Source organism: Ictalurus punctatus, chromosome 21 (assembly GCF_001660625.3).
Source record: "Ictalurus punctatus breed USDA103 chromosome 21, Coco_2.0, whole genome shotgun sequence".
NCBI classification, from domain to species: domain Eukaryota; kingdom Metazoa; phylum Chordata; class Actinopteri; order Siluriformes; family Ictaluridae; genus Ictalurus; species Ictalurus punctatus.
Genome location: NC_030436.2, coordinates 3,566,661 through 3,591,759, shown reverse-complemented (window position 1 = coordinate 3,591,759; position 25,099 = coordinate 3,566,661). Strand labels below are relative to the sequence as shown.

Sequence of the window (25,099 nt, the reverse complement as noted above, 5' to 3'; positions counted from 1 at the left end):
GAAACATGATGTAAGTTCATGTAGCCACTTCATAACTAACTGTAATAACGGTGGAGGAGTTATTAGTTTACTACAAGAACTTCGTTCTTATGTTGTATTTCCACTGAGGAGGTGTCCTCCTGAACGCAAGGTGGCGATGTTCTTTCCACCTGAACAGTCTGATTCTGTGTCAGGGCGACATTTATTTAAAAACGCACATTTAACAGGAAAAGAAATTCGTTTAAAAGCTTTAATCTACTGGTTTGAGAGGCTTTAAATATTTGTTTGGTCTCTGGTAAAAGTTTTTATTATTATTATTATTATATGAAATTATGAATTGTTAGCTTCAGTTTGAGAACTACTTAACTATCTGCCAAGCGTAGCGTAGCGTACCTTACGTAAGGCAGAATCCCGAATAGCTTTCTACTCCCTATATTGGGTCACTATTATAGGACAACAAGTAACGTCTCCTGCAGCCTAGGCAGTGCACTAAATGTAGTGCAGAAACACACTTTGGGATTGAACGCCAGCTAACGTGCTGCTACATTTAGTATGAACCCAAAACATTAAAAAGTACTGGTATAAGTGAGAGAATTTAGTCATCTATAGTACGAATACCAAGTATATAGCTATTTATCTCTTTATTTTCTTTTATTTATGCAGTATTGTTTTGGTACTATTATTATTAGTGTTTTTTTCTATTTAAATTTAGTTTTATTATTTATTTATTTATTTGTTTGTTTATTATTACTAGTATTATTATTTTTTCCCCCTGCAAATCTACTGCCCACACTCCAGTCCAGTAGGTGGCGGTAATGCACCTTTAGTGGTTTGCCAACCGCCATTAAAAATAACAAGAAGAAGAAGAACCCAAAACATGTTGTTAGCTGCCATTTGTGCAGGTTCCCCATAGTTATTAACTGAAACTATGAGCGAAATAAACGTAGCGGTGTTTAAAAAGACTATGGAGAATTAGGTGTCTCGTTTAAAATGGCGCTTGCGGCGTTACAAAGCATGAGTGTGGTTTATCGGAGGATTCTGTCCCAGTTTCCACAAGACATTAGCTTAGCTTTTGCTTATGGATCTGGAGTGTTTACACAGGCTGGGACCAGTCAAGGTCAGATGCGGGTAAGGTTTCTGAAATTCATTCATTCATTCATTCATTCATTTTGTACTTATTCCTGAAATAGTTGAATTGCATACCATAAGATAAATTTGGAAGCAAAATAAACACTGGAACAGCCGCATACTCTTTGAAGTCATGGCTTATTTTGTGTGTGTTCACAGAGCAACATGCTGGACTTTGTGTTTGCTGTGGATGACCCCATCACATGGCACACCATGAACTTAATCGAAAACAGGAAACACTACTCTTTTCTAAAATATCTTGGTCCAAAACACATCAGCAGCATTCAGAATGAGTATGGAGCCGGCGTGTACTACAACACCCTGGTGCCCTTGGAGGACAGGGTTAGTAAGTCATTTAAAGCCTTTTTTTATTATTATTGCATTGTTTCCGCTCAAAAATCATGATGTGGTTGGTACTATATGTTTGTCCTCAGTATTACACTGATGCATCTTAACCCCCATCACTCAAAACAGCGCTGAAGATTAACACAGGTGTGTTTTTGAGGTGAGGACCTGGCACGATCATCAGGGACGTTGTTTTGCGTGGTGCATATTTGAGGTGTTGAGCAACAGCACGTCCGTTATATAGGAAGTTCTGCTGTGAAACTGTGAAATGTTCCTTTGCAGCTGATCAAGTACGGTGTCGTCAGCACGGATACCCTGATAGACGACTTGCTTCACTGGAAAACCATGTACATAGCAGGCAGACTGCACAAACCTGTAAGAATCTCTCGGATTTATTTATTTAATTATTTATTTATTTATTCATTCATTCAATTGTCCGGTTTGTTAGGATGAAATCCTCGCTGAAAACTACGGAAGCCCTAAGAGGCCGTGAGTTAGGGTAGAGATGGACTTTATCTCCACATTAAGAGACAGGGCTGTCCTCTTCTCAAGTGTTGGACGGTGATGTGTTTCAGCTTGAGTGAGTCCCTGAGTCAAAGTAAACAGTAAATACAGCGTATTGCGTTGAGTACACAGAAGAATGAAGTTGCGGTCGTGAGAAAGCAACTCACGTTGAGAGCACGAAAAAAGAAAACAGAAGTACTAATGCATTTCCTCTTAGGGCTTCCGTAGAAAACGCAAGCCCAGCCGGTTTAAGCTGGTACTTGGAAACGGTTTCTAAATGAAGTCGTTTGTTCAGTCACGTCAGGATTTTGTGATCGCAGAAACGAACGCAAAATCAAGGAAACTCTGCAGAGTATTCGCAGGAGATTGCGATTTATTTATTTATTTAATTACCGCAGATTTGGGTCAAGACATGTCGTGACGTCCTCACAGCGCGCGTTCAGCCGAAGCCGTCTTCGATTCACGTGCGTCGAACACGAGTACAGCTAAAAGCTCTCATTTACCAACAAACATCACAGCGAAGTTGTTGCGAAACAATTGCAGTTTCACCAATGCAAGTAGTTTTCTTCACACAGAAAATCGGGCGTTTTTTGTGTGCAACAATCACAAAAAACCTCTGAATATCGAAGCTGTTTTTAAACAAAATAGCATAACATTAAGGCAATAAGAAAAGTCAAACCGCCTGGAAAGATGCGCTAAGAGACAGCTTGTGTTTTGGTGGCTGTTGGATATATATAGGCAGCTGGATATTTCAGCATGGATCTCATGCCTCATGATTTGTTTAGCACTTCCTGATACACCCGTAACCCACACATGTATATACTAGCGGTGTAATGATTCGTTGATGTGGATCGGTGTATCGATCCGAAGTACAGATGCAATGCGTAAACATCGGCGCGTGTATAGTTTTTAAGGTGGAATGTAGCCAGAGTGGCTAATTGGGAGAATCTGGAGAATTCGTGGTGAGCCGCGCATAAATTTGGCCAGCAGATGTAGCACTAGCGCGCTTTCTCTCTGTACCTGTCTCTCACACAGGAAAACTGTGTGTTTCATTATTGTCTTACCTGTATCTAAAGTGACTGATTACACTACACTTGTGTTTAAAGCAGCGCAAAAGTTACTTATGCGTTAAAAAGTGCCGTTTTCTCACATCACTTGGTTCACTCTCTCACTCTTTCTCACTCTCTCTTTCTCTCTCTCTCACTCACTCTCTCTCACACACTCTTTCTCTCTCACTCACTCACTCTTTCTCTCTCACTCACTCTCTCACTCTTTCTCTCTCACTCACTCTCACTCTTTCTCTCTCACTCACTCTCTCACTCGTTCTCTCTCACTCACTCTCTTTCTCACTCTCTCTCACTCTCTCTCTCTCTCTCTCTCTCTCACTCACTCTCTCTCACACACTCTTTCTCTCTCACTCACTCACTCTTTCTCTCACTCACTCTCTCTCACACACTCTTTCTCTCTCACTCACTCACTCTTTCTCTCACTCACTCTCTCTCACACACTCTTTCTCTCTCACTCACTCACTCTTTCTCTCACTCACTCTCTCTCACACACTCTTTCTCTCTCACTCACTCACTCTTTCTCTCACTCACTCTCTCTCACACACTCTTTCTCTCTCACTCACTCACTCTTTCTCTCTCACTCACTCTCTCACTCTTTCTCTCTCACTCACTCTCTCACTCTTTCTCTCTCACTCACTCTCTCACTCGTTCTCTCTCACTCACTCTCTTTCTCACTCTCTCTTTCTCTCTCTCTCTCTCACTTTCTCTCTCACTCTCTCTCTTTCTCTCACTCTCTCTCTCTCTCTCTCACTCACTCTCTCTCACTCACTCTCTCACACTTTTTCTCTCTCACACTCTTTCTCTCTCTTTCTCACTCCTTTGAAATTCAATTCTCTCACTCACTCACTCTCTCTCACTCACTTACTCTCTCTCTTTCTCTTTCTCACTCTTTCTCACTCACTCACTGTCCCTTTATCTCTCACTCGTTCTCTCTCAATCACTCGTTCTCTCTTTCTCACTCTCTCTCTCTCACTCACTCACTCTCTCTCGCTCACTTACCCTCTCTCTTTATCTCTCACTCGTTCCCTGTCACTCACTCGTTCCCTGTCACTCACTCGTTCCCTGTCACTCACTCGTTCCCTCTCACTCACTCGTTCTCTCACTCACTCGTTCCCTCTCACTCACTCACTCACTTTCTCTCTCTCTCCCACAAACACACGCTCACACAGACAAAAGCGGGTGTACACTGGTCATTACTTTGACGATATAAACAAACCGTTGTCACATGCCAAGGCGTGAGGTAGCTACCAAGAAAAATACATTTTTCTAAATATATTTTGGGTGCTTCTGTGAATTAATAGAAATGTTACATCGGACGCATCGTTTATATCGATCGAAACGTAATCGCAATCTGGCAGTCATTGAGGTATCGGCAAATATCGGACCACTGACTAAAAGAACCGCAGTTGCATCGTATCGTCATGAGACGTGCGATTTACACCCCTAGTCTATATCCAGTCTTACACACCGTGCCCTGTTTTCCTCAGGTGCGAATCCTGGTGCAGAAGGAGAACGCGAAGCTGCGGGCCGCGCTGGTGGCGAATCTGAAGAGTGCACTGATCACCTCCTTCCTCATGCTTCCAGAGAGTTTCTCAGAGGAGGAGCTGTTCCTCAACATCGCTGGACTCTCCTACTCCGGTGACCAAAATAACCTGTGTTCATCTTCTTACGTCACCCGGAGTCTTTATGTTCATGACTCAGTTCCTCGAATGAAAATGAAACCACTCGAAGACCTCGAAGTTCTGTTACAGAGAGCATGCTCGTGTCCTTTCGAGTGCTAGACTCCTGAATTATATCTCAGTATTACCGTGTAAATATAAAGCCACAAGGCCATGTTTATCGTGTTCAGAGATTCCATTCAGACTGTGGCGCAGGTCCAGCGGAGACATTTTGTCTTACTGTGTAGTCCTTGGGCGCACCTTTTTTATTATTTTTAAAAGATCAAAGATTTTGTGTTTTTAGGATGTGAGGTGCTGCGCTAACAAAGTTTTACCTCTCTGAGCATTTTATAAATGATTGGGCATACATCAGCTAGCTAACGCTTCAACCAAGTTTGTTCATGTAATTAGCGCTGAAGTGCCTCCTGTGATTACGTAATGTCTTTTAGGGGATTTCAGGATGGTGATCGGCGAAGATAAATCCAAAGTTTCCAACATCGTGAAGGACAACATGGAGCACTTCCGGATTTTGTATAATAATATCCTCCAAGAATGTCCACAGGTGGTTTACAAGCCTCAGCAGGGGAAGCTGGAGGTGAGACTGGACTTGAGGTTTTCTTTGTAGTTTTTGTCCACCAGGAGGTGATGGTTATCGAGTTAAATCTCGAGGTAGTAGTATAGTTTCAGAATAGTTTGCAGTGTGGAAGATTTATAATCTGGTATGCTGCATAGACATTTAACTGCCTAAAGGCAAATTTTGTTTTAGATGCAGTTATTTCACAATGATGCTAGACTGTCAGTTTGTGAAGATTTGTTTATTTATTTATTTTTTACAATTATTTTGAGCTAAAATGTTTTAACTAGTGGTGGTTAAGGCAAAAAAACAAACAAATAAATAATGCAGTGAGGTGGCAGAGAAGTATGAACAACTATGAAGGAGGATGTGGTTCCAGTGAAGGAGGCGTGGTCTGTGTGCCTGCCAGTCTCGGTGAAGGAGGCGTGGTCTGTGTGCCTGCCAGTCTCGGTGAAGGAGGCGTGGTCTGTGTGCCTGCCAGTCTCGGTGAAGGAGGTGTGGTCTGTGTGCCTGTCAGTCTCGGTGAAGGAGGTGTGGTCTGTGTGCCTGTCAGTCTCGGTGAAGGAGGTGTGGTCTGTGTGCCTGTCAGTCTCGGTGAAGGAGGTGTGGTCTGTGTGCCTGTCAGTCTCGGTGAAGGAGGTGTGGTCTGTGTGCCTGTCAGTCTCGGTGAAGGAGGTGTGGTCTGTGTGCCTGTCAGTCTCGGTGAAGGAGGCGTGGCTTCTGTGCCTGCCAGTCTCGATGATGGAGGCGTGGCCTGTGTGCTATCTCTAAACCTCTAAATCTCCATTCTTTGAAACATAGCACTATTTTTATTGCCCAATTAACTCATTTAATTCTGTTTGTACAGTACAAATTCATACAGCTCTGTATCGTCACTTACTGAGTTGTTGGCTCCTTTATATGACACTACACTAGATCTTCATTCTCCCTCATTTCTTTTTTAATCTGATGGACAGAGACGTGTTTAGACAGTCCTATCGTTACTGCATGTCTCTGCCTCGTTGACTTCAGAAGACTTCATTTTTGACTCTGTATGGTAACAAGTGAAATTTCCTGATATTAAGAGCATCAGTGCTGCTTAAACATGCCCAGCGTTATGTTGCCAAAGAGCTTATAGCACTTATCATCCTTTATCCAGATGGATAATTGCACCAGATCAAAACGCTGAAAAGTTGTAGGTTCCTGCCAAAGCGTGGAGGCTGTCTCATACCTGCCAAAAACACACCTGTGCTTAGAAGGACGAGAGGCACGTTCATGCTTTCATCTCTGTAAATCCAGGGTGTCTGTGGGTCATTAAGTCTCATAAGTTTTAGAATTGAATGGACCATTTTAAGGCTTTAAATGTTCTTTTATACCACAGTGCTGTTAAAATCTGGATTCTGATCAGTCAGATGGTGGGGTTTAATTTTCTATAACAGCAGCTCTGACAAAGACAACAAGCCACCTCGACTGTACTCGTGTTCTTAGAATAATAATGATGTACATTTTCAGAAGTGTTTGTGAGCTGTGTACTTGTTTTCTGGTAGGTGGATAAGAGTCCAGAGGGCCAGTTTACTCAGCTGATGGCTCTGCCTCACACTCTACAGCAGCAGATCACACGGCTGGTGGATCCTCCGGGCAAGAACCGTGACGTGGAGGAGATCCTGCTGCAGCTCGCTCATGACCCTGACTGCAGCCTGCTCGTACAGCAAGGTAACTCGGGGCGTTCTCAGACCTCTAGATCTGTGCTTTGTTCCGAAACAGGGACTTAAATCGTTCCAGTGTCGCGTTTTCTCTTTGGCTCGTTTCGTTTTCACAAGCGTACCAAAACGTGTTTATGCAAGTCACGTGTGAGTAAACCGTCCTCTCATTGGTCAAGGTGCGCCTGTTTATGTTCCCAGGTTCTCTGCGAGCTCATTGCGACGGACAGAGTGAAGCCCATCTCATCGATACGCTCGCTAAACTTTATTAACGCGCTTTCGAAAGCCGTCCAGAAATGTGTTCGTACGACCAGATTTCAACTTTGGTCCGAGTTAAAATTCATGTTGCGAGCCATTTGCAAAACAAACATGCTTTTTTGTTGTTGTTGTTGTAGTGTGTATATATATATTTTTTTAACTTAACGCAGACAGACAGGTTTAGTCTGTTGGGTCAGATTGCTTTCTCACCACAAGCGAACTGCTCCTGAGTTTGTTAAACGAACCAAAAAAAAGGAGAAAACGCGCCAGGTTCAAAAACAACTGATCCAAACGGGCCAGGTGTGAAAACATCCTGAGACTTAAGATTTAAGCTGTATGATAAATGGCACAGCGGCTCCAGGATTGCACACGTAACAGAAACTCGACGTGTTTTTTTTCTCTTTTTCTTTTTTTTCCTTCTACTTCTTTTTAAGAGAAGAATAGCAAATCAGCATTTCACCATCTTATAGACTCTGCTTTTCGAAGCTTCTTTTTAAACTTCTTGTAAAAAATATTAATATATTCAAGTCTTCGATGCATGACTTTTACTTGTTGCATGAAATCGAAGGGAATGATGTTTGTGTAAACACACAAACCGAGATGTTGACGCAAAGCTTCGTCGTATTCCTGATTGCGTCTCACATCATTACGTTTCTCAGTGTACGCAATTACGGAGTCTCCATTACTGAGCCTAAAGTAATCAACCGTACTGTAATTCACCGCCGTACTGTTTCACTCAAAGAAGAGTAAAGCAAGAGATAAAGAAAGAGAAAACAAAAGGAAGGGAGGAGTCCGAGACGAAGAAAGACATCTGTGCATGGAAAAAGAAGAAAGAGTGGAGAAAATAAGGTGGGGGGGGGGGGGGGGGGGGGGTGAGCGGGAGAGAGCTGTGGGAAGGAAAATGGAGAAGGGGTAAAAGAGTGTGTGAGGGTAAAGAGAAAGCGAGGGAGGTGGAAGGGGGAAAAAAGAGGGAGGAGAAAAGAATACGGAAGACGAGAGAGTGAGTGATGTAGTCATGTCTGTAATAATAAACATGCCCAACTACAGTGTCTATCACTAACATCCTGCTTTTCCTCTGACACGGACAGCACTGCCAGGATGGAGGGATTAACTCCGAGAGAGTGAGAGAGATAAAGAGAGAGAAGGCAGATGTTGTTATGAGTTGTTATGTCTCTCCACTGTGCAGGTGTTACATGGCCGTAAATCAAAAGCAACACAAATGTCGCTATGAGTCAGAGTTAATGAGCTCATGGCTTGTTTTACAATCAGCCAGCTGTGCTTTCGCCACTGCTGAAATACACACACACACACACACCCACACGTCTGTCTTTCTCTTCTTAGATTTTGAAATAAAAGCTGCAGTTTTTGTTTTGTTTTACTTTATGGGGACCAGACAAATGGTCCTACAAGTTCAAAACTGTCAGATATCCCGGTCCTTGTGGGGACATTTGGTCCACACCAAGACATAAAAACATTCCCAGATCATGTCCACACGGGAATCGGTATGAAACTACAGCTCCCAGAATGCAGCACGGCCTACGAACATGGCCGCCAAGGACTACAACGCACCGCCATCGCAGACACTTGCTGCGTCCCAGTTCGCCTACTATCCGTCCTAAATAGAATCCGAGATTAGAATCGGCGTGTCCCAAACCGTAGTACGGTTTTAGAAATGAATATCCCAAAGGTATCCCGAACGGTCTTCTACTTCCGGCGGATTTTCGAGGTGTGGATCCGCGGACTCTTTTCCGGGTGATATTACCCAGAACTGCTTGTGACCGTTCGCTTTTTGACACATTTTGGAGACGTGTGAATGGAATGTGGAAAAATAAAATCAAGGGAATGGTCAATTTAATTCTACGGTGTAAATTCTATAAGGAATAATGAACGAAGAAAAGCTGAAATGCAACGAGGAGTTTGTTTACGGTGACCGTGTGCTCATCCAGGCAACGACGTTCTTTGCCCGTTACATGATGTGTTAGTATGTCCCAGTACTCGCATACTCTCTTCTACGCTATCAAAACTATGTACTTTTTTTTTTTTTTTTAAACAAAAAGAGTGCATACTTTGTGCATAAGTAGGTGATTTAAGGCTCAGCAACTCTCTCGTTCACTTGACTTCTGACTGCACTCATCTGGACTCTATTACACACACGCACATGCACACTATATAAGCACCAGCACTGCACTATCACTTTGCAAAGTATACGCGCTGTGTTGTTTTCACCAGTCGTTCCCAAGCCTTCTGAATATTCCCTGTTGCCCTTGTTGCCTGCACCTCGACACTGTTTTTGGTTTACATCTTCGATTGCTTCGATTTTTAAAGACGTACCTACCTCCATTTGCATCCTCGTCCGCGTTCCTGACAGCCCCCATACAGTATACACACACGTTTGCATGCCTGAGGATATTCATCACGTACGTGTGTATTCGATCGTATGGAGAAATTCAGGTTTTCTGTTTTGTTGGAATTTAAAACTGTAAAGAAACACTTTCCATACAGCCGCAATCAAAATGATTCATCCCCCGGAGCAAATCAGGCAAAATGTCCAGACCTTCAGCCGTTCGCAATGAACACATCAAACACAAGCAGTTGAAATAGTTCAACCCAACGAATACTTCACAGTGGTTTCACCCAATTCAACTTTTCTGGAATATCTGTGATTTCTGCAGTTTTCTGACTTCTGATCTGATTTGCAATGGCGGTTGAATCATTTTGATTGCAACTGTACATCGTGATGTGATGTAAATGGACTCTCTTTTAGGACCGGTTTCACCAAGCTCCTAAGACCTAAATCTTTGGGAGGAAGCCGTTGCAGACGGGACACATCGCTAACAGTTTAGGAGTGGGGGAGCGTCCCGTCTGGATGCAGATTTCAAACGGATGCGCTCTTTCTCTCATTGCTCAGAAGATTTTTCCATGCAACCATGAATATATATATATATATATATATATATATATATATATATATATATATATATATATATATATGGGAAAGATGACGTTTGAACATCACAGAACAATGATGTGCTGTAGTATAATTTAGATACATTTGCATTATGTAAGAAATGAAACACAGTGTGCATTCTGATTAAGGGAAATAACTGTATTTTCCTTTGAGTGTGCCAAAGTGTTTTATTCCTTATATACCACAGCAATTTGTTGTAAAATTAACCGTCTAACCAATCAAATTCAACAGTGGTGAGTTAGTAAATATAGTTAGTGAATTGTTAACAACTTGGTGTTTTGATTAATGCTAGTTAATTTCTAATGTTCCTTCTTTTGTTCTCGACTTTAAACAGCTTGCTTTTCTCCCATAGACATCTCTCTGGGCTTTATGTTGATTTATCCTTTTTTAACAACAAATGCATCTTCACAGGAGAAACCCAGGGCTCATACCAAGAGTAGACATTCTGAGATACTAATTGTTGAAACAGTCAGTTTAGCAGGACACACCTGGGTAATAAGAAACACCGCTCAGTCACGTGTTCCAATATTTTTGATCCCTTGACAAATGAGTTCAAACAAAAGGTAGTGAGTTCTCAAGATCTCACGTGTATAGCAAAAACAAAAGAACCGGCCTTGCTGTTCCAATACTTTCAGAGGGGACTGTACATTTAAAGTTAGTTTCTTGTTGTAACTATGCTGGCATTGCATACTTCTGAATAAAGCTAGTGTAAGAGGCATGAAAGGACAGGATTGCGCAAAATACACTGTGGGGTGTTTGGTGTATTCTGCTTCATCGCCGATGTCACTGTAGGAGAAAGAGTCGGTAAAGTGCAAGGATGGGCAGTTGGAAGTCCTGAGCAGCACAATCTATGAACTTGTTCCTATTTTGTTTCATTCAAAGTTTAAGTTTGTAATTCAAAGTCAATTATTTACATTTGACGCATGAAGCAGCTTGAACTCAATATCTCCGGTGTGTTAGATGGCTAATTCCGCTTAGTTGCGTGCTCCCGTCTTATTTGAAAAGAGCAATTTGATGAACCTTCTACATTCCCGACTCGCGTCTGCTAACTCGTTTCTTTCCAGCATGTCGCGGGAATCACGATCGGTGTTCCGGGATGTTTAACAATCGTTTATAATCATACTTTTCGCGAGCTATGAGGTTAGGCTCTTGTCGATACACAGGAGGAAGCTATAATAACGGGTCTATCTATATCCGTAGTACATAAATAGTGTAGAATTCAATGATGCTGTATAACTGCCTGATCTGGTTTAGTGCCATGTGGTTTCTGAGCTATAAGTAACTTCAGCATTATCCATCATCCCCAGAGCACTGGCGTTCCATTTACAAACCGCAGTGGTACTACTGATATCATGCTTCCCTGCAAAATATCTTTTAACACATGTTTAAACTGTAGTATTTTGTTAGTATTTCTTGGTATTCTACGTTTAGATCTACGTTTAAGACATTTTATTTATCAAAACGCATTTTCAAACATATGTACATATTCATGTAATTAGACGACGGCTACGTCTTGTTTTGCAGATAGTTTTGCCATTTTCTATCTTGGCAAAGAGCCATTTTCTTTTTTTTACTAACCAGATAAACAGCTTTGCCATATGTCCATGACCAAGCAAGCCGGTTTGGTGAAACACGGCAAGGTTTTTCCAGAAACCTCACCCTACTTTCCTCTTTGTCTGATAGGTTTGTTTTTGTTTACAAGGTTAATAGGTTTAGTGTTTTGAAACCTGTGAACTGTTTTAAATGTATTAATCTACAACCTGGTGTTCTTTTTAAACCTTTTATAGCTACTTTTCCTGTTTCCTGTTTTCCTGTTGTTCCCTCAGCAGCCTCTCTTTTTTCTCTCTCTCTCTCTCTCTCTCTCTCTCTCTCTCTCTCTATCGAAGTTAATTAGACAAAAAACGCCGCTTGACCTGTTACTGAGAAACCAGAATAAACTACTCGGTCCTGAAGACTCTCCTGAGGTGGAAAATTGAGACTATTCCAAACTTCTGACACTGGAGACTCCTTCCTTAAATGTTATATAGACATGTCCTTATACAAAACTTCACTATAAAATGAGTATAAGCATTTCTTTGTAAATAACACCACATTTAAAAAAAATTTTTTATTTTTTATTAGATTATCAGGAGCGTCTGCCGTGCAAGTCCATGTGAACGAGCTGTTACTATAGAAACGATAACGTATTAGAACGAGTGCGTGAATATTCAATTTCAATTTTATTTGTCTAGCGCTTTTTACAATAGACATTGTCTCAAAGCAGCTTTACAGAAATATCAACACGGTATACAGATATTAAAGGTGTGAATTTATCCCAACTGAGCAAGCCACCGAGTGGCGACGGTGGCGAGGAAAAACTCCCCAAGATGTTTTAAGAGGAAGAAACCTTGAGCCTGTGATGTGAATTACAGTCGTGAATATAACTACATGCGTTTCTCTTTGAAGGTATCTCAACAATAGTGAAAACCTCCAGTATAACACAAAGTGCCAAAGGAATTGCTACAGCAGGTAAGGATCTTAACTGGTGTCTGTTATATCATATTGAAAATTTGCACTTATTAAAATAGTACATGTCATGAGTCTAATGTGACGTGTTAAGTTTTTTGTTTGTTTGTAAAGGACTGGTGAAAACGGTGTCATATAGTGCGAAAAAGCTGCGGAAGATGCTCAAAGGCTGGAGGAGGAAGGCACGGTGATTTCTTAGACTTTGTAGTTGGCCGTTACTGTTTGTGATCTGTATGAATTTTTGATATTTCACCACATGATCATGTCTAAATGTAATATTAGATTACTGAACAGGACTGAGGTTTATTTATGTTGAGCTGTGCTTTGTGTGTCGATTTCCATAATAAATGCATTTAAAAGTTTTTTGGGATTTTTTTTGGCTTGTAAACGGCACAGTCTTTTGTGTTTGTCATCTTATATTTTCATTTGCACTGTATGTTTAATGTATGCTGGGGATTTCAAAACATATTATCAGTGTTGTAATTGCCATTATTTAATCAACAAATGGTGGTAACAAAATAATGATAAATACATTAACAAATCTTCATCACAGCTCCGGGGTTCCTAGTTAAATCCTGAGCTTGGGTTACTGTCTGTTTGCAGGTTCAAATGTTCTCCATGTATCTGTATGGGATTCCTCCAGGTTCCTCTCACATCTCAAAAACATGCCAGTAGGTGGATAGGTGACTCTAAATCGGCCCCGTGTGTGTGTTGCAGCCTGCAATGGACTGGCATCCCAATCCCGGGTGTATTCCCGCTTTGCACCCAGTGTTTTTTTGCGTAGGCTTTACCACGACCCTGACCAAGATAAAGCAGATCACACAACAATCAGATTAATGACCAAAACATTGAAACTTATTACTGAATGTATTCATTTTATTTATTATTTATTCTACTCATCCATTCATTTTTATTTAACCAGCTTAAAAAACAACAACTCATTGAGATTACAGATCTCATTTACAAGAGTGAGCTGGCGAAAAGGGCAGCAACAATTAACTTAATATATAAATTTATGACATGAAAACAACACAATCAAGCATCACAGCAACAATGTACCAGGGGATAAACACAGTATCTGATAGAAGTACGTTAAACTCATTCAGTGATGGAAGCATGGCCAGCTTTAAATTATGTTGTCGGTTATTCCAAGTAACAGAAGCGTTTATAACATGCGTTTGTATTAGATAAGGACCAAATTTTTATATACGGGGTCAAAAATATTCATACAAACACAGATTATTCATTCGGTGGTGATGAAAGTTCCAAAATGTTCTTTACTTTGCCAAAACCAAGGCCGATTAATTTCCTTAATCCCCAGAAAATGAAAAATTCAAAGAAATGATTGAAAGCCCAATATTGCCATGACATTCATGACACTCTCGGGCTTCTCAGCCAGTGCCATCGAACTCCTTCAGATGATTCAGAATGCAGCAGCACGCCTCGTTTTCAACCGGCCCAAGAGAACCCATATCACACCCCTCTTCATCTCCCTCCACTGGCTTCCTGTAGCCGCCCGCATCAAATTCAAGGCCTTGATGCTCACCTACAAGACCTTGTCTGGAACAGCACCGCCCTACCTCAACTCTCTCCTGAAGGCCAACGTTCCCTCACGCAATCTGCGATCAATCAACGGCCGACGCTTCGTAGTACCTACTCAGCGTGGCTCAAGGTTCCTTTCCAGAACCTTCACACTAACTGTCCCTCAGTGGTGGAATGAACTTCCAACCTCAATCCGGACCACGGAAACCGTGAACACCTAACTCAGTGGTTCCCAAACTTTTCCAGGGCGAGGCCCCCCAAATGGCATTAACATTTGACCGAGGCCCCCCTTTTGCAATATGTCTTTAAAACACATTAAAAATATAGACTTCTGAATATATCCCCCTTTTTTATTTTTATTAATAATTACATCTTTACATTACATTACATTAGGAATTGATTGTGTGTGTGTGTGTGGTTGTCTGAGTGAGAAAGAGAAAACATACTAGTGGGAGGGATGGGCACACAGAATTGTTGAGGCCCCCAGGGCGCCCCCTGGTGGCCCCCACTTTGAAAACCACTGACATAACTAACCCATAAAGGGTAACTTTTATATTTTAAGCTAAACTTTATTGGTCTTAGGTTGTCACCGGATGTATCAGAGCAAATTGATATATGAACTAGTGTGGTAAAGCAGGGTTTGGGTGAAGCGATGGTGAAAAAGAACAGATAAGAAAAACTCAAGTAAAAACAATAGGGTTCCAACACATTCAGTACTTGGACCCCTAATAAAGAGAGGGAAGTCCCCGCCAGTGACAGTACTGAATGTGCTGGAACCTTATTGTTTTTGCTTGAGTTTTTCTTATTAAAGGACCAAGAGAAAAGGAAAACCGCCATAAAAATGACTGGACTTTTAGGCTTAGTAGTCAAATAGTCAAGCAGATCAAAGTAGTTTGAAGTACAGATTATGTTGGAATATTTCTAAACCAGATAATAATGAACACACTGTGGTACGATGAGACACTTTATGGAGACGGTCCTTCTGTAACTCTGCTTGTGCTTCTCTTTCAGTGAAGAAAAGTGAACCTGAATATTAGTTTTATTATATATGATTCTATCTGGCATGTTGATTTAAAAAAAAAAAAGATTTAACCACATAAACTTCATGAAAAAAAAAAAACAGAGAGAGGGAAAATGGAAAGAAAGGAAAGGAAAAGAAATCAAATTAAAAAACTGATTTGAAATGAAGCATCTTGACTCAGTCAAGAACAACTATTCATTGAGTAATAGCATTATACTATTATAAGTAGAAACATTATATAAATTATAACTTATACTATACATTTTCTATACAAAAATTCTATGCATTCATCTAAAATTGTTACTGATATATCTTTTTTTGACCACTAGAGGACACAAGTGTACACTTAAATATTGACTGAATATTTGTCTTATAATACATGTCACTAATATTCATTATGAGATTTTTTTTGGTGCATAATTGTGTAATAACTGGGTTTGATGTAGCAGCAGCTGGTTAGTATAAAAAAAGCCTATAAATACAGTAGATTGTTCAGGATTGTGCTAATAGCTACATTTCCTACATTCCTAAATTCCTACATTTCAGTGCCACTGCTTAAAAAACCCGCTTCACGTCAACAACAGATTGTTAGTTGGATTCAGGTCTGTTCTCTGGCTCGGTCATTCAATAACATTAACATTTATCTTTTGGTTAAGCCATTCCTCTGTTGATTTGGATGAAGGCTTTGGGTCATATTCAGGCTGAGAGGTGAAATTCATTTTCATCTTCAGATTACTAGCAGACACCTGAAGGTTTTTCACTAAAACTGACTGGTATTTATAGCAATTCATGATTCCCTCCATCTTGTTAGAAGCCCCAGTTCTGGCTGAAGACCATGGCTCCAGAAGTCAGATGAAACCAAGAAGATCTTACAAAAAACAGCTGATCTTTATTCAGGGCTAATCAGAATAACTTCACTGATGACAGCTGCATGATAATTACTTTTCATTCTGAACACAACCACATCCAATTATAATCCAGTTCTAAAAGGGTGTGCATACTTGTTGTAACCTTTTTTCATCTTTCCTATTTTTTCCCCTAAAACGTTTCTGATTGTTTTTCCACTTAATTTTTATACGTTGTAGTTTCACACTGAGGATGGAACAAACCTTTTTAAGATCACAAAAACCTGCCATTTTAACAGGAGTGTGTAGACTGTTTATATCCACTGTATTACAATTAGTGTATTAATATAAACCTGGGACTTGCAGAGGCACTACTGTCAGAGCTGCTGTTAAGTAAGGAATAATGCATGTCAGACCGTATATGGTTAAATGAAAATAATAGGGGGTGTGATGCAGCATGAGAAGAATATAGAATATAATTACAGAATATGTTTACAAAATTTTCATCTCACTGAGCAGGTGCATTTTGCTTTTAGCCAATTTAGTGTGTATTCTTTCTTATCTATTTTTGTGTAATTGAGCTGCTGTAACGAGGGAATTTCCCCAGTGTGGGATCAATAAAGTTTATCTTATCTTATTTGATCTTATCTTATGAAGAATTATCTTACTTTTGCGAACCAGTTCTAGGATTTTTTGCTGAATCTTTACAAACTCTTCTCAATTTCTGATTATTTGTGAACAACGAGATACCTATGTAGCAGAGATATGAGTCTCATCACACACACACACGCACGCACGCACGCACACTCACTCCCTCCCTCACTCGCCCTTTCTGACTACCTGTTACTAGGATGTGATGTAATCGGCTAATTTGCATAATATATGCTGATCTCATTGGGCCACGATCAGCCAATCAGAAATCTCCGCTCGCGCCACCTGCCAGGAAGAGAATTCCCTCATTCCTAGCATTCTTCTAGAACGCTTGCGCCTCGCTGGGGTATTTTTTTTTCTCACACGGAAACTTTGGATAGTCGCAGCACAGGTTGGCTCTTTCCCGTGGAAACGTGTTCAAACTACTCGCGGATGTTTTTCCCCCCCCGGCATTTCTTTCTTTCCGTAAAACAGCAGCACGTTTCGCGGTGTCGGACAATTCCAAAGTGGCGCTCCGAAGTGGTATGTAGTGAGTCAGTTCAACATTGGACGGAGTTTGTTTACATGTAAAGCGCCCGAGTCTTCAGTGGCGCTGGATAGCTCTGAGGGATTAACCTTTAACATTTCTGTTTTAAGATAATATTGTATTCCACACATGCGTTTTCGTGGCGCTACGAATTTAAAATAGTATAAATAACATTACAAAATAACAAATAAATTAAAAAAAAAAAAAAAAAAGTTGTTCCAGTTCAAATGAAATAAATAAAAATCTTTGTGTGAAAGTGAAGACTGGATCATATTTTAGGGAGAAATAACATATGAATGGTTAATTAATCTCTACACATGCTAAATAAGTTTAATTGAGTCTAGTTTTACTCCATTATCTTCCCTTTTCCCGTGTAAATACTGAGGCGGTATTTTAGGAATGTGTGTGTGTGTGTGTGTGTGTGTGTGTGTGTGTGTGTGTGGAACAAACCGAGGAGTTTAGAACTCTCGCAATGTTTTACAGAATGAAGCTGTAAATATCCCAGTGAGTGACCGTTAACACATTAACATAATTATTATTCTGAATGATGCAGTCAAGTCAAATGTATTTATATAAAAGTGCCAAAGTGCTGCACTTCAGGCATAATAGGGAAAAAAAAGTGCATCAAAATAATAACATTAAAATGTACTGAAAATAAATGTATAAACAAAACAATTCTACTATACGAAAACTAGCTAGATGTAATAATAAGCAGCTCGACAGGACAGATTATAGTATAGATAAGCCTGAGAGAAGAAATCAGTCCCTCCACGATTTTGCGAGATAGCAGATTCGAGCTAAGACGCGTCGTGTGACGTCATCACAACGCGCGTTCAGCCAAAGCTGAACTCTGCGATTCACGCGCATCGAACACGAGCACAGCTAAAAGCTCTCATTAACCAGCAGACATCACCGCGAAAGATCATGCAAAACGTTTTCGAGATTCGAGTAGTTTTCTGCAAAAAACAAACAAAACAAAACAAAAAAACAGCACAAAACGACTGCAAATTTCATCGCAAATTTTCGAGAGAGAAAAATCCGCTGCAAAATCGGCGGCCAAAATTTTTTGGCCTCAAACGATCACAAATAACTGATGACACACTGATGATATAATAAATAACAGAGAAGTTTTAAGGGACAATTTTAATTAGTTTATTGTAAGGGAGGAAATGCGTATTAAGCCGGGCCCACGCTGTACGATTTTGCCCACGATTTGGCCGTCAAATTTTAAGAATCCTAAAAGATTCCTATAATCCTCGGCCAAAATCTGTAGTGACTGAACGCTAGTTTGACGCGTTCCCCGTTAGCCGATTAACAGCCGTTGCAATCAAATTTTTCCTCTGATTAAATTCTGTCAGTGTCGGAAGATTTGACGCACAGTCCTGTAATGTGGCTTCTCCTAATCCGTACGAGTCTTCGCACGCGAGTGCGTCCGTTTTTCGCGTCTTGACTGTCGTACGGTCCGACATTAATGCCAACCGAGATCCTACAGTGTGACGTGGCTTACAGCGGGGATCGTGTTCGTACAGTCTGACGAGCAACAGTCGCAAAGGACTATTAAAAATCGCACAGTGTGCACCCGGCTTTAGATGGAAGTATTTTGGAGCGCTAATCTGCTGTCGTAATCCCTGTTTGTGCTTCTACTGGATCGGCCCAGATGAAGGAAAAATAGCTGAAGTTTTAGACCCCCCCCCCCCCCCCCCCCCCCCCCACCTGTATTTCTTCACATGGGGGTTCACATGGAGCTTTATCGTTTTCCAGCAGGGTCTCGCCAAGGATGGAAACACCTTTGGATGTTTTGTCACGAGCAGCATCTTTAGTGCACGCTGATGATGAAAAACGTAAGTTCTGCTTCATGCAGGTAACTTTCAGCATTCATTACAATGTAGCTTTTGGATGAAGTGCAGAAGTCATGTACACATGGCGTGATTTTATTATTTGGATGATGTCCCTTATTTTGGCTTTTCAGTATATTGATATTACTTTGCAATACTGATATGCAACATAAACACCGGGCCTCTATCTCTAATTCAGGTGTGTGTGTGTACTGTGAACAGAAGCTTCAGATGACTATTACCGTGCAACGTGGTTCAATAAACATGAATGCATTTGGTCCAATTAGAGGACAATTTATATCCATCAACATCCAACTCTAGATACTTGAAAATTGATTTGGAACTCTCCTGTGATGTCGAAAGTACTTTTCGTGTTATCTCGGACGATTACAAAGTGCTACGTAGGGCTGTGCCATGTCGTATTGTCCATGATATACACCGGTTTTCTCCCCACGATGAGAATTTGTCATCCCGTGATTTCTACGATCTTGTTGATGACATGTTTACGCACCGCAACGCGGGCATCTCGCACGTAGAACGAGAACAAGCATGGCGGAAGGCCGAGTTCCAACGCTAGACGAGAGAAGAAGAATTAATCCCCCATAAAAGGAGCTTCGTCTGTAATCCGGAAGTGGTTCGGATACGGGAGATCAGATGATTTATCAAACGCGACTGTAAAGTGTGTCAAAAACCCGTACAGAACACAATTCGGTACATTCTTGTGGGAAAACATTTTTTACTGTAAAAGCAGTTTTAATATACTTCTAGGCAAACTGCAATCAGAATGTGGAGTGATATGTTTGCTACAGGGGTGGTGTAGCTATTGTTGTAACCTTATAACTCCCTGTGTGTTCCTGTGAATTTTTTTTTTAAATCCAGGTTCTCTGGTTTCCTCCCACCTCTTTGGTAGGCAGATTGGCTTTGGTGGATTTATGGTGGCTGTGTCTCAGGTGGTAGAGCGGGTTGTCCTGTAATTGTAGGGTTAGCGGTTTGATTCCTGGCCCACATGATTCCACATGCAAGACACTGAACACCAGGTTGCTCCTGATGGCAAGATAGCGCCTTGCATGGCAGCTCTACTACCATTGGTGAGTGTGAGAATGAGAAAAAGTGTAAAGCACTTTAAAGTGCAGATCTTTGCCCCTACACGCAGGCCTCCAGACTGTGAATGTGTGGGTACGTGTTGCCCTGCGATGGACTGTCGTCCCATCTGGAGTGTTCTTGGTGTAGTCTGCACATCCACCAAAAAATGGCTACTGAATGAACGAATGTTTGCTATACAGTAGGTTGTGTGTATTATGCAGCTTTTTGCAGCCATCTGTTCAGAAGTGGATGGAATTTTTATTTCTGGCAAACTAGACAGTTCACTCCTTAATTCAGTTGAACATTAATTGAACATTAACCTCACCAATTTATGGTGCTCAAACATGGGAACATGAGTTGCTACAAAGCAAAGACTTTCTGGGAAGGGGGGAAAAAGGAGGATCTGGTCATTTCTAGCATATCCCAGTTAGCATAGCAGTTTTAGCATATTCCAGCTTATTCGGTGGAGGATACTATGTATTCACTCATGCTTTCTTTTACCCCAACCAGTGCAGATATTACTGCCCCTCCATCGGCATAATGTTGCTTCAGTAACTAGCTGGACGCTGTTTTTTTTAGTACAGTAAATCACAACGCAAAATCCTTTAAGCTTTTGCTCTTGTTAAAGAAAATACTGAAAAATGCCATCAACGTTCGAGTAGGTTACCGGTTTAGTTTCCTAGCTAGGTTCTGCGGCAAGGTGAGGGCGCGAACGCTGTTCTACCACGGACCAGGAAGAGCTATATTCAGTCAGGGTTGTAACATGATTAAAACCTGAACTGGAACACGCAGACCTCCAGACAGTCTGCAACAGCAATTCAGTCACTCTACAGTCACCAATCTCTCTCTAATCACCCTGCAATTTCACCGCTCAAATAAATTCCTTCCTAGATTAAGTCTGACACAAATCCTGCTCAGCAGGCATTTAGGATTATTGAGATTGGGTGTGCAAGACCTAGTGATGGAAAAAGTGCACATTTTTCAAGCCCCGCTTAAACGATGTTGTGCGCCACAGCGCTACGACTGTAATGAATTTCCTCTCCGTGAGAGACCGGGTCGAATATGCAGCACATCCTGTTTGGAGAACCTGAATAACGCACCATTTGCCTAGACAATCTTCATTCAATTAAAGATTGACATTTCGATTATATTTCCCATAAAATGGGCTTCAGTGTCACTATTTGGATGGGATAACTTTGGGATATAGATCAAAGAGATACAGGCACGCATGATCGTCACACTGCAAATTCCATACGTAAACGACGTTTTAATACCGGTTCTTTTGAGCTTTGTTATAAGCGCTTGTTGTCGGAGGCACGGCTACGTGTATTGTGCCCGATCATGATCAGGTCACATGACCATTATATGGAACTTACTAACTCGCCTAAAACCCCTGGCAGTGGCACTTTTTAAAAGTTATGTGTTTTTACATTTTTATAAATAAATAAACATCTAAATCAGTGGTCACCAACCCTGTTTCTGGAGATCTACCTTCCTGTGGAATTTAGCGCCAACCATAATCGTGCCCACCTGACCATCCGATCATCGCCTTAAGACGTTCTCGATCAACTAAGACGAGCATGTTAGATTTTGGAGATGAAGTCTTCAGGGAGGTAGATCCCTGGAAGGAAGAGGGTTGGTGGCCACTGATGTAAATAAACGATTATATAATTGTTTTGCATTTGAAGCCAGGCCAGCGCTTGGTTTTGTTATGTTTTGTTTTCGATAGAAAGGACCGCTTCCTGCAGTGTGTCTATACTGAAGAGCAAACGTGCAAAACAACTTCGCCACACAATCTTTACCAAGAAGCGATGTTATTACCTGCAGTTATTACTGACCATTTTACAGAAAGTGAAATATAGAGTGATGTAAAATAAAATCCCAGAGAATCTCCTGTCTTAATTTCATTACCACCTCCTTAGGTAAAACTAATCCAACCTGAATAAGGCTTAAAGTAGGGCCGTTCGGGGGAAGAAATGACGTTTGCTATCATTGGGCTCATTTCCTCTAGCGTCATGACATCGGGTCTAAATACGGTCATTTCCTTTCTAGAGCTCTTTCTAGAAACCACAGGCCGATCTAAACCAGGAGACAGAAATCCATAGGATAAGGAGGTTTAAAGTTTATTTCTGGCGATTAGGGACGGGCGATATGGTCGCAGACCGTCGCGCGCAGAAATACGTCATCAACTAGGCTTCATCGTTATCATCACGGGGAGACTAATGCTTATTGTGGGGAGAATTTCTACCGGTATAATACAAACGATAAGATATCGCCCATCTCTACTGGCGATGTGATTCTCTGAAATGACGTGCTCTCCTAGCATGCAAGAGAGACATCGACACCATAAAAATAGCTGCGGAAAACACGGAAATTTCATATAAAGGCATTATTTTTAATGATATTTGTTGTAAAATATTCAATATTCGTTTGTGAAAATAGAAATAATTTAGATGACTATGCCACTACATGTATGTTCCTTACTTATTCAAGCTCGAATAAGTACAAGGAAAGTACACGTAGAGGCATAGTGATCTAATTTGATCCGGTTGAATTATAATCCCGGGAATCCACTGTTAAAAATACAATTTGTTTTATTTATTTTTTGAATATAAAAGTTCAGTAAACGCATGACTTTTCCAAAGTTAATGGTGATTATGCTTTTTGCCATAACCGAGCAGCCCTAGCGTGCTAGGAGCGGACGCTGAGTCAGGACCTGAACCTTCTCGCCTCAGTTGCTTCACTGACTGTGTTGTTGTTTTGAACCGATGTGATGTCACTCTTCTTGTGCTTGCGCGTCGTCCTTTTGTCCTTGCACAATGTGCTTGACCTGTTTTTCACAATCGTGCCTGGAGCCCAACTGAAGCTCTTCCTCGGTTCCTTTTAAGACGAATCGTAGGAATGCTCTCGCCTGCTGGAACATTTCGAGGGAGAGGCCTTGACTCACTCGTGCACTTTTGGCTCTGATCTACAGTATGGCTGTGAAACAACACTCAGCGAGAACGTGCGCAGCTAGCTGGAAGGAGTGGTTTTTAACTGGTTATGCTGTTTTGATCCGAGTCAGGTGGTGAGCTGGAAATGACTGCAAAAATCTTCCAAGCTACTCGGTTTTACTCCACCCCTGGGCCAATCGTATACGGCCTTTTAACAGGACTCGAACATGGTATTTACTCACTGTATATAACTGCCTTTGTCCAGGCTAGTACAGTTTGTAGTATTGAGTTCTCTTGGAATTTATGTTGGAGATTTCTGATATAAACTCAGCAAAAAAAAAAAAAAAAGGCCTCTCACATTCAACTGCTTTTATTTCCAACATTACCAAAACCAGTAATGTTAACCACATCACATTTGTATTAACATGAAAACATTGAACATCTGAGACATAAACTGAACAAGTTTCACAGACATTTGATGAACAGAAATAGAATAATGAGTCCCTGAACAAAGGGGGGGTCAATATTAAAAGTAACAGTGAGTATCTGCTGTCCTCCAGCTGCTTTAAGTACTACAGTGCATCTCATCCTCATGGACTGCATGAGATTGGTCAGTTCTTGCTGTGAGATGTTCCTCCACTCTTCCACCAAGGCATTTACAAGTTCTCCATCACATCTGGGGGACACATGGTTACATGTAATTTTCCACTGCGAGGACGATCAGCTGTCCTTCCTGTCTCCCTGTAGCACCGTCTCAGGCGTCTTACGTTACAGACATTGCAGTTTATTGCTCTGAACACATCTGCAGTCCTCATGCCTCCCTGCAGCAGGTCTATGGCATGTTCACGCAGGCGAGCAGGAACTCTAGACATCTTTCGTCTGGTGTTTTTCAGAGTCAGTAGAAAGGTCTCTTTAGTGTCCGAACTTATTGTAACTGTGACCGCAATCGCCTACCTTCTGTAAACTGTTGGTGTCTGAAGGACTGTTCCACAGGTGCATGTGCAATAATTGTTTATGGTTCATTGAAAAACATTGTTTAAACCCGTTCCAATAAAGATCTGTAAAGCTTATTTGGATTTTACAAAATTACCTTTTAAAATACAGTCTCCTGAAAAAGGGACGTTTCTTCTTCTTTTTTTGTGTGTGCTGAGTATAGTTATGCCAAACTACAAAGACAACACGTGTAACTGCAGTAAAATATTACCATATTAGTTTTCTCCCAATTTTTTGGTTACTTGTCAAACAGGGAGGCTGAGTATTAATACCGACTTCCTCTGAGACACGGGAAGCCATCCTCTACATCATTTCCAACTGCCGCTTGTGCTACATCAGAGTGAAGGTGAACACACTAACTGTCCTCTTCCCCATACATGAGCTCAAAGGAGCCAGTGATTGGTTAGTGTTCCTCAGATTGACGTGGGAGAGAGGGAGCGAGTAAAGTCAGTTTTGCTCTCTTGGACTGCTCGCCATGGATGGCTGTTGTATTTGCAGGATTTAGACTGTGATGATGGGGCAAGTGAAATCCGTTACACCATTAGCAGTTTCCCAGTTGTTGGAAATGATAGTCTTGGGTCTGTTCCAGTTACGTTGCCAGAAAAGATGGAAGCAGGATGGAAAGATTTTAGCTTGTGGTTAACTATTTGTCAGTTAAATCTTGCAGTTTTAAAGTACACCGTGTTTAAAGATTTGTAACGATCGCAGTGACTACGTTTACACGGACAGCAGTAATCTAATCACTGACCTTATTCTGAATAAGACAATATCGTGATTAAGGTTTCTTTTAGAATATTCATTTCATGTTCCCGTCGTACATGTTATAGAACATAGTCCGATTAACAGCACAGGTCATTACGTCACGGCGCCACGCCATCCGACGTTCCTTCCAGAATTTCACGTATCGACATACAGTTGGTCTTCGTTATGGGACCGTATACAGTTTGGGGTTTTCATTTTTAATTTTACGAACGCTTCAAGCGCGGTTAATTATTTGTAATGCTG

General features: G+C 41.1%; 2 protein-coding genes across 6 annotated transcripts in view; both read left to right on the top strand.

The window, feature by feature from the left end:
- The first annotated feature begins 819 nt into the window (after positions 1–819).
- Positions 820–13,027, top strand: tamm41 (TAM41 mitochondrial translocator assembly and maintenance homolog). 4 transcript variants are annotated; one of them, XM_053673877.1, is made up of 8 exons: positions 820–1,107; positions 1,267–1,453; positions 1,735–1,827; positions 4,511–4,661; positions 5,141–5,276; positions 6,782–6,947; positions 12,606–12,668; positions 12,780–13,027. In XM_053673877.1, the coding sequence occupies exons 1-8, from the start codon at positions 970–972 to the stop codon at positions 12,854–12,856; spliced, it is 1,011 nt and encodes a 336-aa protein (XP_053529852.1). In that variant the 5' UTR covers positions 820–969; the 3' UTR covers positions 12,857–13,027.
- A 4,012-nt stretch (positions 13,028–17,039) lies between these two features.
- The window catches only part of vgll4b (vestigial-like family member 4b), a 44,553-nt gene continuing 36,493 nt past the window's right edge, over positions 17,040–25,099 (top strand). Inside the window, exons 1-2 of one of the 2 annotated variants that reach the window (XM_017450503.3) lie at positions 17,040–17,246; positions 19,015–19,091. In XM_017450503.3, the coding sequence (XP_017305992.1) occupies positions 19,028–19,091 (64 nt within the window). In that variant the 5' untranslated portion in view covers positions 17,040–17,246; positions 19,015–19,027. Of the gene's footprint in view, positions 17,247–19,011; positions 19,092–25,099 lie in introns of both variants that reach the window. The other variant, XM_017450502.3, reaches the window with a different exon arrangement.

Excerpts from the sequence above, each read along its gene's own strand:
- tamm41 (XM_053673877.1), top strand. The coding sequence starts at position 970 with ATGGCGCTTGCGGCGTTACAAAGCATGAGTGTGGTTTATCGGAGGATT. Across the intron at positions 5,277-6,781 it reads CTCAGCAGGGGAAGCTGGAG|GTGGATAAGAGTCCAGAGGG; the intron begins GTGAGACTGGAC and ends GTTTTCTGGTAG. Across the intron at positions 12,669-12,779 it reads CAAAGGAATTGCTACAGCAG|GACTGGTGAAAACGGTGTCA; the intron begins GTAAGGATCTTA and ends TTGTTTGTAAAG.